Consider the following 15,171-nt stretch of genomic DNA (forward strand, 5'->3'; position numbering starts at 1 on the left):
AGAGAGCAGCAGGAAGAAAAACTGTGTGTGAGAAAACCATAAAACACTGGCGCTAACAGGGGCTCACATAAATCTAAGTAGGTTCCACAAAGCACATTTTCAATTATTCCACGGTGGCTGGATTTGAGATTTAGTCCTTTGTTGATTTTAAAAATGTCTGGGACCAAATGGGGAGAGTACATTTTCTCTTTTTAAAGCAGTATGTAGCAAAGGTATTTATTTGGTTTTAAGACGGTCGTCTGCACAGTGTGTGTGTAGAGACAACGCCTAGGATGCCAGTATTGGATATCAATGAATTATGAACAGTGAGTTCCATGTTGAAAAAGAGAATTATAATAGGATAATAACACTAGTCACTCTGCCAGCAAGAAATAGTCTGTGTGACGTCTGCTAGAGTTGTAATGCAGACGGTGGTGACATAAATGATAATGCAGCTCTGCTCAGACGGCTGCTTTATTAAATGCAAGCATAATTGGTTGTATTTAATATTGAATAGCCTGCTTCAACCCCTGTGCACCCAGAATCATCTGTTCGGGGTATTTTTGGTGAGTGTGAGAGGATGAAACAATTGTTAAATGGATTTAGAGACCCAGACTGCATTTGGACTTTTTCTTTTTTTTTTTTTTTTTCCTCAAATCCCAGGTGCTTTTCTGAGATTGTTTTTGTGGCATTTCTACTTGCATACAGTGGCAGGAATGAATGAAAGGAAGAGAGAGGGAATGACACGGCAAGTTAAATGTGAGATTTAGATGCCACATTATCACAAGCTTCCAGGAAGCACCAGCCATACTTCAGTTAACAAGCACCGAGAAAAGTTATGGACACAAGCAGCTTCTGCAAAATCTCATGTATTCAGAAATAATGAATTTCCCAAACAAGGAGACAGTATACAGTCATTTTAGTTGAGTACTAGACATTGGTGTGTCGCCTCAGGAAAATTATAAATTGCTTTTGCCCCTATTTGTGAAAAGAAGTAACGTCTCAGTCAATTAACCTCAACCAAAACACATTCCAGACCCTGACACAGATCGGCTATTTTGGGAAAGCAAAGCTCTGCATTTGAACTTGAATTAATCCATTTTCAACGTAACTTTGTGTTCCCTGCCAGCAGTAAAAACCCGACTGTGTCAAACAACTGTGTCAGTTTCCGCCTCGTCTTTGAAGATGTTGCATTTCACTCCTTTTTCTTCGCGTCACGTTCTAATAACAAATGGTGCTTTCAGACACTTGTCATCCAGGGATCAACTAAATGCTTCTATCCATCCAGTGGGGCGTTCATTGTAAATGTGCTACGGTCTGACAAATAATATCAAACAGGATTTTCAAATGTTAAATTGGAATTCGGTACATTTCAAAACTGTCTTCCTTGCATCATGCGGTTATGGATTTATTTGAACTTTCTTTAAAAAATATATATAACCAAAACTGAAAAAAGTGAGGTCTCCCTCTTATTTGATACGGATACACTTCAAAATAATAAAATAATAATTAAACATGTATCCTCATGTCAAATACATCAAATAAGTGCCAAATTGGAAATTAACTAATATATTCAAATGTGTATTTGGAATGATATTCATTAGTGGTGCGAAGTACTTAGAATCCCATTATAGCTGCCTGAATCTTATGAACCTTATGAGCCTGAACCTCTTATCTTCCTATCAAGGTAATTTATCACATTGTACCTGCCATTTTTTTTATGGTGCCTTTTATTTATGGCACTGCAGGTGTAAAATATGAACATTATCGATGACAGACATATTTAGTGGCGACAATACAATGATAGCTCTGTATTGCAATACCTATTAAGGACCTTTTTATCTCCGATACTGAAGCAATTACCATCTCTCTGGTAATACATGTATCTTTTAGGATTCAGTGCATGCTCAGTCATGAATCTGGTAATGTGCTGTCAATATTGACCCTGCTATCTTAGTGCACTCATTAAGGCTGGGAAAGGAACCAACAGACAGCGGGTCAGGTGTTTTTTTTTTTTTTTTTTTAAGCTCTTGGTGCAAGCTCTTTGACGATCATGTTGCAGAATAAGCTGCTCGGCTGCTGCACCATATTTCTTTCTCCATCGCCTGTAAACAGGCAGGTGGGCTCAAGCTGTTCAGGAGCTATGCCATCCATTGTCATCAAAGGGCAAAACAATTTTGGGACATTGCGATGGGAGACCAACTGGACTCATGAAAATTGGGTCGAATAAAGATTATGCACTTCTCACGTCCAGTTTAAGGGCGGCAACTTAGACGGAAGATATAACCAGGACGGCTAGGTTGATTTTTATCTGATTCAATCAGTTGGGAAAAATACCTCTGCTGACCTCTAAATTAGCAAAACGAGATGACTGTGTCCAGTTTACGTGTTTTACGAGTTCTTCACTTGTGGCTTAGTTCTTTTGAAAGGCATATTCAGTTGGAATATTTACATACCTCATATCCATAACTGTCTATTTGAAATTGAATTCTGAGCAACTTCTTCGCCTCCGGCTCAGTGGATGTGTGTGTAATGCATTAGAGGTGTGTCAATGGGTAACCTGGTGACTCCACTTCTGTACGGCATTAATGGAAAATTCTGGGAAGAACCAATCTTCAAAAATATTACATAATGATACGTGTGCCATTTTAAAAAACACCACTACGGCTTCATTGCTTAAGGTCAGTGACCACTGGCGCATCATTGTAGTCCTTATTTTTTTTATTTTTTTGACTGAATCTAAACTACAAGAGGTGTGTCAGAAAACGAGATAACACAAAAAGCACTTTAAAAATGACCAGATCATCATCAGTCCTGTCATGGTTACTAGGCAACCAAGCCCTGCTATTCAATGGTTCAATGTTGCACGGTTTCTAGCTGGTCCAGTTATTCCCTCATCACAGTTGCAGTGAAGGCCCCCATTGCATTGTGGGATACAGCACACCAGAGACTGAATCAAAGCAGTGGTTTCTGCTGTTGTTCGACCATCAGTCACGGTAAATGACTCAACTGTATTCTGTTACTGTGGCGGTGCAATACAGCGGCGTGGGTGTTGTTGTGCAAGAACAACCAACCAGTCATGCATGAATTTAATGAATGTATTTGTCAGTATGTTCTTTTACCATCTAGAAGTCTAATTGGACGTAAATTACCTCCATCCCCCAGGTTTCACCCTTAGCCTCCCACAGTAAATTTATGTTGAAACAAAAATGGCAACATACAACCTACACATTTGTGTGGTGAATTGTTAACTGTAACTATGTGTAGGTGAATGCTTTATAGTGCTTTTTTTTCTTTGTCCCGACAGTTTTTTGCCTCGGATTGACGGTTGTTATCATCGTGGTGCATGATGCTTTGTTTGCTCCCTGCTGGAATTCTAATTATTTATCACAGCCCACATTTGTAATGCTATTTTACAGCACTTGCTATGCCTTGTTGAGTTTTCTTGACTTGTGCCCCCGACTAATTCCATTCCTCAAGCTACTCTTGGCAAATAATTATGAATCCACTCGTTTTCCCCATCATTTCCTGCCTAAAGAGGTTCTTGAATTAGCTTTCGTGTACATAAGAAGTGCAACGAATGTCATCATTTCGTTCCTTTTTATGCCTTGGCAAAACCTGGCACAGCAGTGGTGCCTGTCTGCACCTAAAGGAGGCGCCTCCTGCAGGCTACAAGTTGGCATTGCAGCTCTGGGCGTGGTGGGGGGAGGGGGGGTGTTTTATCTGGATACCTTTGGCTGCAGGTCCCCGATCCCCAATCTTTGGAAAGTTTAGCTGATATATGCTTAACGCCAATTGGCCTGCTAATGATCTCTCTCTGCTTTCCACCTATCAGGAATTTTACCTGACGAAGATCCAAGTAGGATCAAAACAGTCATTAGTTAGGATTTTGGTTTGCTAGACTTGCATGCGATGTGAATATGATTAATCTTCCACACGCCCTTATGAATGATGTCAGGAGATGCGGTGACTTAAACCGAGTAAAAATAGAAGAGCTATGAGTAAGGGAAGTCTGCTAGCCGCTAGGCTAATTCATGCAGTGTAAAATGCCATCGGCAATCAGTGCCCTGTCTCCGAGCTGCTGTGTGAAAACCTTATTTTTGTTTATCACAGCACACTTGTAATGCACTGCAGGTGGAGTTGTGTTTTTTTTTTTTTTTTTGACATGGCTTTGAAATTAAAATCCTTGCTGTGCAACATTGTAATGACTCTTGTTTTGAGCCAGTATCTCTACAAAGGCATTGCACACTTCTGAGGCCCCATGTTTGACATGCTATAGTATGTGACACCAGCACAATTAACATTGTCCTCAGTATTGTCTCAGTCTGGGTTTTTCCTATTTTTTTTCTATTACTTTTTAAACCTTGAGCTGAAACTTCTCCGGCGCAAATGGTGGTAATTGCAGGGATGGCTGGGCTACAACCCGAGCAAATTGCTGTAATAACTATGGACAGAGGGGAATAAAAGCCTTTGACATCCTTTTCCCCCACAAGAGCGCGCGCACATGAGCTCGTTTGTATGCATGTAGGAGAAGAAAACGCTCTACGATGACACTGATAAGACCGACATTGCACTAGCTTATCCATTCAGCAGACTTTAGATGGTGAGATTACACATCAATTCATGAATAAGCGACCTTGATGGTGATGGAGGACTACCCAATTTGTTTATAGTAGCCTTGATAGAAAAAAAATATATATACACACTTCAGTGAGCCAATGAGTAAGGCTTGATAATGGTAGCAGAAATACAAGAGCAGATGATATTCTACATTCATGTGTCAGTTGTCTGAAACAAAATGTAGGTCGTCCGTTTGGCTGTCCATTTCCGTTTTGGCGCTGGTGCATCAATTTGTGCAGATAACAGACATCAAAATCATATTAGTGTCTGATTAAAGTAGTCGACTGGAAGTAGTCTTGCGGCTGCTCTGCTCGGGCCTCTCCTGCATTAATTCAACCATTTGAAGGCACAGTCAACAGAAAAGATGATTCATATTTAAGAACTACTGTGTTTTGCGGCTTACCTTTTTTCTTTTCGGGATATTGCCAGCAGTATTGTGCCCATCTGCACTGCCAAATAAGAGGACGCGCTGAGTGATGGCATTGGCTTGTGTAAGAGTGTGTCAGTTTCGAAATAGGCTTAAATTCACTGATTGATACTAAAGCCAGTGACAAACTGTATGGCGAGTTTAATAATCAGCTGTACTGTAGGTCTCTGTATGAGTGATTTGAACAGAAATGCAGGGAAGAGGAACGTATAGATAAAAAAAAAAAGCCATGACGGGAGCCAACAGAAGGGGAAGAGAATATTCACAAACTGAATGTTTGAAATGGTAAATTTGCATGTTACACGCTTTGACTGGAAAGTTCAAAGTTCCCTGATGATTGCCTGCCTATCATCTGAATCTGAGGCTCGTTGCGCAGAGGCTTATGTGTTCTTTGAAATGTAATGTAAACATTACTATTTGAGCTAGGACTGGAGTTTGAAATCCTTATGACGCAATGTCCTTTGGTGTGCAGTGCGTGTGTGTGTGTTTCTAAGCTTCTATAGCGTCGCCGGGGTTTGCATTGGCTGGCCGTCTCCCAGTCTCTGGATGCAATGGAGGCTGTCGGGAGGCGAGGCAAGTTTCCACTGAGAGGAAACAGATTGCTCATGTTGTCAGTATTCCGGGTTAAGGCGTGGAGCCGGAGCTGAGCCCCGAAAGTGGCAGCAGAGCATGGCCGAGTGCCCGCGTACACATACGCACACATACGCACACTGGGAGGAAGATGGAGAGGCTATAAATACTCAGGGTAATGAGAGTGTGGTGTCACTGTCATCCGGATCAGCTGTTGCCCGTACCCACACCCTCTCGTTCTCCGGACTGTCGCACGTCAATGTCACGCACACAAAACACACACACAATGGATCGTGAAGTCGAGGTAGCTTTGCAATTATAGTGTAGGGCCCGCTGACGATTGTACGGTCTGTAATATCTCAGTTTGTCAAGGTGTTATACAGATATGCTTTAAGATTGATAATCGAAACTTGATCGGTCCCTGTGGACGAAAGTGGTCGCGTTTGTTTTTGAGCCCATTTAGAAAATGTCACATTTCACTGCAGCAGCAGTCTGCCCCGCTCAGTCCTGGGCATGGTGCCCCGCTCCAGGCCCAGCAATATGTCCTGGGTCTACACCACCATGCTGTCGGTGTTGGCTCCCAGCAGGGACCTGCAGAGCAGCAAGGTGAAGCTTTGCCCCGGGCCGGAGGAGGAAATACCGCTGCCGGGCCACTGAGCTACCAACCTAGTTGCACCAATGACAAGCATTAGGAATAACTATATAGAAAAAGCTAAAGGTCTCTCAAATTGTTTCCGTTGACTTATGTTGGTCATATAGAGTCACCAGCTAAAAGTTCCTCACAGTCCTCACACATTTCAGTGTGTCTGTTTGCACCCGGGTGACAATCGTCACACGGCAGCTATTTGGCTATTTAAGCCCAACAAAGGTAAATATGACAAAAGACGTAGTTGCATGGCGTGGTGGTGTTTAGTATAGATATAGTTATCAGTCATCCCAACACTTTGAAAATACAATAGCCAAACAGCTACTTGCCAGATTGAAATTCAATTTGATGTAAACATTTATAGTCCCTCGCAGATGATTCCTTATGATCGTGGTCACAATCAGGATTTATTACCACCATCAGGCTAAATGTCCTCGGTCAACGTTGTTTCAGAGTGTGCACTAGATGTTGAAATGGAAGGCACTAATTTAGCCCACTGCCTTTTTGTAACAAGGATGTAATGAACATAGTAGCCTTTAGAAGCTGGCAGCTTACTATTTTGTCAGAATCATACTGCAGATAAGATCTAAAGACACAAACGCATGATCCAAATTGCTCACGTATGCCAGAAGGCCAATAGGGTCGTGATCCGCTCAAATGAATACTTTTTGGAGCATTGAGTGTGATTGGTACTGAAGGGTTGTCTGGCTGCCGAATGCCCGTCTGAAAGCGTGCTGCCGTTGTTCACTCACTGATCATATTCAGTCTCACTTCCATGCACTTGAAAATGCGGTCAACAGCAAATGTAGCACTTTTAGTTTTAGTAAACATTTGTGATAAGCAGGGCACATTTCCAGCATTGTTTTAATTTAATAACCGTAGAGGAAACACTGTATGCAACACCGCTGTTGGTGGTTTATTTTAGGAATCTGCAAGCATTGTGATCCAATCGGTTTGAGATTAACACGATTTGACAAAGCTCACAGCCTAAAAAAAGGCACAAACCTTCGAGAGAGGAAAAAAGAGGCTTGTTGTGTCCCCGGAGGGCACTTTGATTCCCTCTATCCTCCTGCCAGCTCACTTCATGCCTGGCTCTGCTCTCATTGATGTGAAAATCATTCTACAGTTACAGGAATATCAATGTGTGTGTCTGTGCGTGTGCCTGTTTGCTTGCTCCACACACCTTTTGTGTGTGTGTGTGAGATTGTTTGTTGTTCTTGTGTGTTTTTAAATTTCATTATAATGCTTTATTTGTCCCCATCCATTGAACCTCCTGTCTGAACTGCAGCTGAGCGCCGGTGCAGGCGGGACACATCACCTAGATGAAAGGAGCAGGAGGCTTTTTTTATGTACACAGCACATTTAAATTGTATGAGCTTGTTATTGTGCCGCGACTTCGCTACGGAAGGCTAATTGAATATATCGAGTGGAATACGGGGTTTGTTTTCATGTGACCACTGAACAAATGGACATGGAGAAACTCATATTGGACGTGCGATTTCTTTCTTTTTTTTAAAGGGCCACGCTATTTAACGCTTTTGGAACGAGGAGACATAATTAGGGATTTTCAAACTGTTTAATCAAAGGAATTACCAGTAATCTCAAGTGTCAAAATTCATGCCATCAAATATCTGCACTCAAAGTCTTCCCTATTTTCCCACTGTAACTGTTTCATAATGTGACGAGCTCAGTCTTGCTTGATGAAGACGTCTTTGGAAATCATCGTTCTCACAAAAGACAGATCAAGCCCCCGAGAAGGATGTGGGCGGATGTGTGGGACTGCCGTCTCAATTCTCTCGCACTACCAATCTCATCTTGCATGGCCTCATTTTCACCGTGGAGCGTCAGAGATTTACCATAACCCGACTGAGGGAAACCAGAAGAAGAGTCTTAAAATCACGCCGCAGCCCTGAGTGGCCCTCGCTCGCCACAGACCAAAGCCTGTGTATCCATGACAACACTAAGATGGGATCCACTCTTAGGCATTGACTCCTTTCAGTCAGTGCCGAGTGCTGAGGAAGAAAGTAGCGATAAGGAGAGATTCAATTCAATTTGCTCTGAACGGCTGCTTGCCCCTCATGTAAATGGAGTAACTAGGTTACACTCTGAGCTGCACACAAGCGTAAAAAGGGAGGGCGAGAATTATGTTGTCATGGTTAAGTCCCCGTTTGATCCCCCAAAAAAGATGTGTCAATAACTCTCTTTTTTTCCATTTAATGTGTGTCGATTCCAAAGAACTCTCTCCCCCCCCCCCTCTCTCTTGGAGTCTCTTCTGTTTGTTAAAGCAAAAATCCTCTACACTTAATCTGATTCTTATGTTGACCTACAATCTGAAGGCCCCATTGTGTTTTATAAAATGTAAGCAAACAGAAGCATGGCATATGCGTTTTTTAGGAGCCAGAGCAGGCTAAAATGAGCAGCAAGATTGAGTGGAGCCCACACATGCTGTCCCTGAACACCTGTGTAAGGTCAGGCTGTAGGCTCGGTTTATAGCAGTTCCTAATGTTACCTAAGGAGGAGGGTGCAGGTGCGTTTGTTCTGGGATTTCTATCCCAGGCATCTTGACCCGGCTCGGCTTAAATCAATAGCCATTTCCATCTGTCTTGTTAGTTAGACAGAAATAACCCTTTATGTACACTCCTCGTCTGCTGCTGGCCGCTTTCTACATAAAGGTGGTGCACTTCTGTCTCAGCCAGGAATATATTGTTTAGCGGATATCTGACACACAAAATGATGCCATATAAAAGTAATTAAAGTGCTATGGGTGGGGGTGTATTTAGACAATGTACATGGCCAATGTTGTAGCAGCTCCACTTAGAATCCGCAGAATAAGCCGAGCTGTAAAGGTTGTCAGAGATTCTTCAGGCCGGAGTTTGTGGAATAGACCTAAAAATATAGACCTGTAGCTAAACATTGTTTCCCCACATAGGGGAGTAAAATATGTATGTTTCTTTTTGAACTGTGCGTTGGGTTCGACCAAAATTCTCCCAACGCCAAAACAATCTCCCCCACGAACCCCGACTCCATCTCCTTTTATCCCAGGATCAAGCTACGCCCGCTGGGCCTCGGTGTGTCTGATGATGCTCTTCTGTTTTTAGTCACACAGGCTGGTTTTCAGAACACAGGCGGCTTTCAGTGAACTCAGTGGGGCTGCGAAAAGAATAAATGTAAGATCGTCTCCAACAAATATTTACCTTGACTTCCCCTTGAAAGGCATGACTTGTGTGTGTCATCCTCAGGGTTGTTTGTAGCTCAATTGAGGATTTAAGAAAAAGTCTGCTGTATTGTTTAAAATAACGCGTGAGCTTAGGGCTGGGTGCTATGGCCAAAAATTCATATCACGGTATTTTGTAAGATTCTGGCGGTTTCACGATATATCACAGTAAACACATTCATTCATTGACGCCGAAAAGGACCGCCGGCCAACTGAACAGCTGTTGCGAGTGGTGAGCAGCTGTTTGTTGGTACATAGAGGGTGTTGAAAGCTAAACGTGGAGGGACTTAGGACCCGGGGGAATGTAGGTGGAAAAAAACTGCGACGGGGTGTCTTCTTGGTGTGATAGTGGGTGAGCTGTACCCAGCATGCAGTTCGACGGTGTAATTTTATAAATGTACAATTATTAAAGAGCAATAGTTGTGGGTTATTAATTGTTGCTATAAAGTGTTAACCATGACTAAAGTTCTAACCATGACATATAAGTAGCTCTGACCGCTGCGTCCTCAGCGGTGAAAAATACATTTTGCTGCCTGCCAAAGAGCCACAACAGTTGTTACGGCTATGGACGGTATATGAAAAATTCATATTGTATGGAAATTTGAAACCGGTATATACCGCTCAGCCCTACTTGAACTTCCTTTCTTTTCAATCAAGTGTGGCCCTTCACAACTTAAAAATCAAGATGGTCTCTTAAGATAACCTCGCCGAATGAGAAAAACTCTTCAATCAGTTAATCTGTCCAGTTTCATAGCCGGGTAGACAGAGGCTATTTTCTGGGTGGCACAGTTCCACCAGATGCGTGGGTTCTTTATCTGAACTTTAATCTCAATGGTCGTGAGATATTTTACAGTGTAAAGTGGAGCTCACCCCTCTGTGTCTGTGTAGGTGGAGGAGGTGGTGGATGTCGGGACCTTTGCTGAAGAGGACATCCACATACCCAGCATCTACGTCCAGAGGGTTGTCCAGGGAGCCAGCTACGAGAAAAGGATTGAGGTACAAAACCAGGCCTGTGCATACATATACATTCTCTCCATCGTTTCGGAATTATGTGAAAGTCGTGTTCCATTCATCAATTGGTTAAATTAATAAATAAAAAATGGAGATTTATCATTTAACATCAAAGTGCACAGTCAAACCCTTTCTGACTAAGCCATTGTAGCAGGATTTTACATTTCCAGCATTGTTCAGAAACGCACATACTCGCTCTTCTTTATTCATACGTGTCTTTATGCTCAGGCAGAAATACCCTCTCAGCATGACGTCTCCCTGATCCTCATATATTCCTGTTCCAGAAACGCACGGTAAAGAAAAGCCAAGAAGGGACGCCCAAACCAAAGAAGGAGTCGGATATTGTTCGGGAGAGGATCATTCGCCGGGCTGCTCTGGAGTTTGAGGATGGGATGTATGGTATCCTTTGAAAAAGAATGCAAGCCGCGGGAAAATCACGAAATCGTATTCGCTCTGTGCTCGAGGTTCCTCCCTTTTGAATTACAACAAGTAAAAGCAAACCAGGTGTGCCCTGCCTGCCTTCCTTTCTTTTCAACACACAATGAATAAGTGTTGCCCTTGTGCAAGTTGATTGCACTTTAAAATGTATACGTTGACGTTTATTTATGTTATTGTGATAGCTTTGGTCCTTATGAAAGCAGGGGCTGATTTATGATGAACCAATCCCGGATCTCAAATCGTTCAGCATGAAATATTTGGTACCTTGGAAATGTTATGACTTCATAGTTCTGTGGAATCCACGGTGTGCTCTACCGTGTGTGTGTGTGTGTGTGTGTGTGGGTGTTTCTTTTAAAGCAGCTTTCAAAAGCAATGCTGAATATGTTTTTCTCATACCTGCTTCACGTTGCATGACTTCAAATGTAATAATCTTTAACAAAGCGCCAATCAGCCAACCTCGGTATTGGTATCCCCATGCTGGCCAGCAACTTTATAAAACCAGACATCACTGTCAACCTCCAAAGTGAAAATGGAATTCTAGGACTGGTAAGACACCTCCAGAGAGCTTTCTTCCCACTCCGGCCTCAGCGCTTTCAGTCTGGATTAGACAAGCTAACGAGCAGCTTATTTTCCGTCCTGTGTGTCCACGGTCGTTTTTAAGAGCAGTAAACATTTTCCCACTGATTTGTGCTCTCGGCATGTATGAATAGCCACTCATTTGAGTGGTATCATTTGAAATGCACCGGGTTTGTTATGTAACAGATCGTGGCAGGTTGACTTTCTCTTCCATTTTTCGGTCTCACGATCATTATTTGCTGACAGAGCCTTCAACAAAGGCTGCTGCTGCCGCTGCTATGGAATGACTTTCCATTCAGTTGTTTTGGCAGGAGAATGTGAGCGCCTTTGCTAATGCCGTGTTTGTCAGAGTTTCTTTTGATTATATGTGCCAGTTTTAAAGAGATACTGCTCTCCTCTCCTTTTCTCTCCATCCCATCCAACAGGATTGCTCCCTTTGTTGAGCACAGAGAAAATCAATGTCTCATCAAATCACCAAAATGTGATTGTGTCTTTTTTTTTCTTCTTTGAAAGATCATGGCCGGTGAGGCTAAGTGACGGGTGAGAGTATGTGCTGCTGCCTCGCCTGTGCACACCGTCTTGTTTATGTTCAATCTTTTCTTCATAGGGCCCGTACCCCACTGAGGATGCAGTGGACGCAGACCTGATTAACGCTGGTGAGTGTTATCCTAATCAATACAATGATATACTGTATGTATGTAAAACTACAACTGTATAGATTAAGAGAGCTTTTTCGGTTAACATTTAACATCTCGTCATTATTTTTCTGATTTCCTGCATTCTACATACACATGTTGATAATTGCATGTGTGTGTGTGTGTATTTTCTATGAAAGTCATTTAATGTTTTGTCCAGTTCTTTTAAAGTGATACTAATTTATTGTTGACACTTCTCCCATTTCAATCAATACTGCACATTTTCTTTGATTTACGCAATTATTTTATATGATTTAACTTCCTTTCTATGCGATTATACTTATATGTGTTGCATTAAAATAACTTTGCTGTGATAGATGAAGCCCAATATGTGTGCTTTGCCAAAAGATTCATAGAGATTCACTGACTGGTTTTATTATTTTTGCCAGTCACATTTGCACACTTAGTAGTTGGTAGTTTTTTACGTTTGCACACAGCAGCACAGACGGTTACGTCACAGCCACACACCCAGGACATGTCGTCGGTGTGAAAGTGGTTCAGTCTCACCACCATTGGAATAGATGGTTAAAAAAGAAACTTACATATTTTACTCCCCTATGTGGAAAAAAAAGTTTAGCTACAGGTCTATATTTTTAGGTCTATTCCACAAACTCCAAAATAAGCTGTGGGGGAACAACCTTAAAATATTATATTATGATTTATTCCAATGTATGTTCCTTAGAGTAATCGTAGTGACCGGCTCGTCTGCCGACAGCACGGAGTGTCTCCCTAGCACAGGCCTGCTCATAACAGAGGTTGCATTGACTTGCATTACGATGCATTCAAGAACAATTTGTATTGGGTAAAGGTCAATTATAATGTTATCATGATGTGTTCAAATGCAATTTTGCTGATAAACTTGAGTAAATACAATTGTTTAACTTCGTAAGACTAGCTCTAAGCAGCTTATAATACATAATTAAAACTAATAATATAAATAAAACTAAATATATTTTAGCAAAGCAATTGTCGAAATAAAACTGCAAGATTTTACTCTTCATCTTTTTGAATTGTGATTTTTCATGCAAATAACCGCCATAGATGACGACAACAAAGCTAACGGATACAATTTAGAATTTTTTAGCATATGCACGGACTTCGGGAAGGTTGAAATAACTTTTCAGGACGGAGGTGGAAAAAGCTATCAATTGTAGTTCTTAAAAAGAAAATCGGAATCGGCAGGTGAGACTTTTAATAAGAAAACTACAACTGCTGCATCTCTAAGAATTAAACATGTCGTCTATCTGTTCTGCAGGAAAGGAGACTGTCACTGTGCTCCCAGGGGCTTCCTATTTCTCCAGTGACGAGTCGTTTGCCATGATCCGAGGGTAAGGCCATAACACTGACGCTTCGATATGTATTTACTGACTCAAAGTCAAATATGCCTCACATTTCAGCTTATTAATACCTTTAAAAAATTAAATCATGATACTACCGGTCACTTCTCTAAACTTGTGGTGAAGTTTATGCAGAAAAAAATAAACAAAAAACACACTTTCTTTTCTTTTTCTCAGCAAATATTTCCTTCATTTACTAATTTTATCCCCTGTACTATAACCTGACCATTATATTTGACCACAGAAGATGGCCTTGATTTGGATATTAGCAAATAGCTATGTCACCACACTAGATATAGATGTGTCACCAGTACAACCAGACAGCCGCCTTGCCAATGATCCCAAAGTCCCTGGTTTGTATTGATTTGCCAGCTGTCTGAAATTGCCCACCTGCACACCCTGCAGCATCAGTTCTGTCTGTCCACCCAGTGGAAATCCAATAGTGTTCATAAATAGCGCCGTCTAGTCACACTGGCAGGGAGCGAACAGGACCGCGTGTGTGTGTGTGTGTGTGTGTGTGTGTGTGTGTGTGTGTGTGTGTGTGTGTGTGTGTGTGTGTGCGCGCACATTTAAAGAGACCAGCGTCACTGAGGGAGAATAGCACAACATATGATGGATTGTGAGCTGTGTGTGTTCCTCTCATACTGGGATGACTTGTACGTCTTCATCACAAACCTTGTTCACTTCTTGTAGCGGCTATGTGTTCGTCTATTGGTTGCCATATGCGATGGAGGAACGATGAGGAAGTTACTGTCAGCTGCAGTGCCCTAAATACTGATTTAAATATATGCAACTGCAAGCATCCTAACAATGCTCCAAACTGCTTTCGAGGCAGGTAGCAGACCTGATTATTCAGGAAGAAAGGACTGAAAGGTGCTAAGAAGGAGTTTAAAAAGGGATGAAAAAACAAAAACCTTCCCACTAACTTTTCACTGGTGACAACTTCTGAATCCAGAAAACGACAGCGATGGGAAGATGGTTATTATTGAGAAGGCATTTCTTTGTCTGAATATATACTATCATCAATTATCAAGTATGTGCATTTGTATTGTGTGTCTTGTAGCAGTACTGTATGCATTTTCTGATGAGTGGACTTGATGAGTGAGTTCATGAGCAAAAGAAGTGATTCTGAGGTTGACAGCTGTCTTCTTCTTTTGTGTCATCCCCTTTAGCGGTCACATCAACCTGACAATGCTGGGAGCCATGCAGGTGTCAAAACACGGAGACCTGGCCAACTGGATGATCCCCGTAAGTTGGTTTCACATCCATCTTTTTACAAAATCTGTCTTACTGGTTCATCTGCTGGGGATCAACACGCTTTATGAAGCATATAATAGCCTTTTTTTGTGGTTCAAATATTTTGGTTTTTATTTAGTGTCAATCAGAAGTGCACTTGACTTGAGGCTTTGGTATTGATGTCAAAATTGTAAAGAAAAGAAACTGAATACATGTCTGCATCTAGCAGTTATCTTTATTATGGATTAATCCGGGATTTGTCTGTAACTTAAAATTGTTTTAAAATCTAACCACAATTGCAGAGAGCCGAAAGCGACGTCTTCAAATTGCTTCTTCTGTCCGAGCATCAGTCCAAAACCCAAAGATATTCAGTTTGGTGGTATATTATCTATCTTCAGAGCGTTGACTGAACTGTCAGCTCT

At 41.8% G+C, this 15,171-nt stretch overlaps 1 protein-coding gene across 1 annotated transcript in view; it reads left to right on the forward strand.

The window, feature by feature from the left end:
- oxct1a (3-oxoacid CoA transferase 1a) overlaps window positions 1-15,171 on the forward strand; it is a gene marked incomplete at its 5' end in the record, with an annotated part of 41,475 nt that overhangs the window by 8,874 nt on the left and 17,430 nt on the right. Inside the window, 6 exons of the mRNA XM_079222031.1 lie at window positions 10,345-10,452; window positions 10,752-10,866; window positions 11,357-11,451; window positions 12,089-12,137; window positions 13,432-13,504; window positions 14,686-14,761. Of these exons, the coding sequence (XP_079078157.1) occupies window positions 10,345-10,452; window positions 10,752-10,866; window positions 11,357-11,451; window positions 12,089-12,137; window positions 13,432-13,504; window positions 14,686-14,761 (516 nt within the window). The remainder of the gene's footprint in view (window positions 1-10,344; window positions 10,453-10,751; window positions 10,867-11,356; window positions 11,452-12,088; window positions 12,138-13,431; window positions 13,505-14,685; window positions 14,762-15,171) is intronic.

Source organism: Taurulus bubalis (assembly GCF_910589615.1).
Source record: "Taurulus bubalis genome assembly, chromosome: 8".
NCBI lineage: Eukaryota > Metazoa > Chordata > Actinopteri > Perciformes > Cottidae > Taurulus > Taurulus bubalis.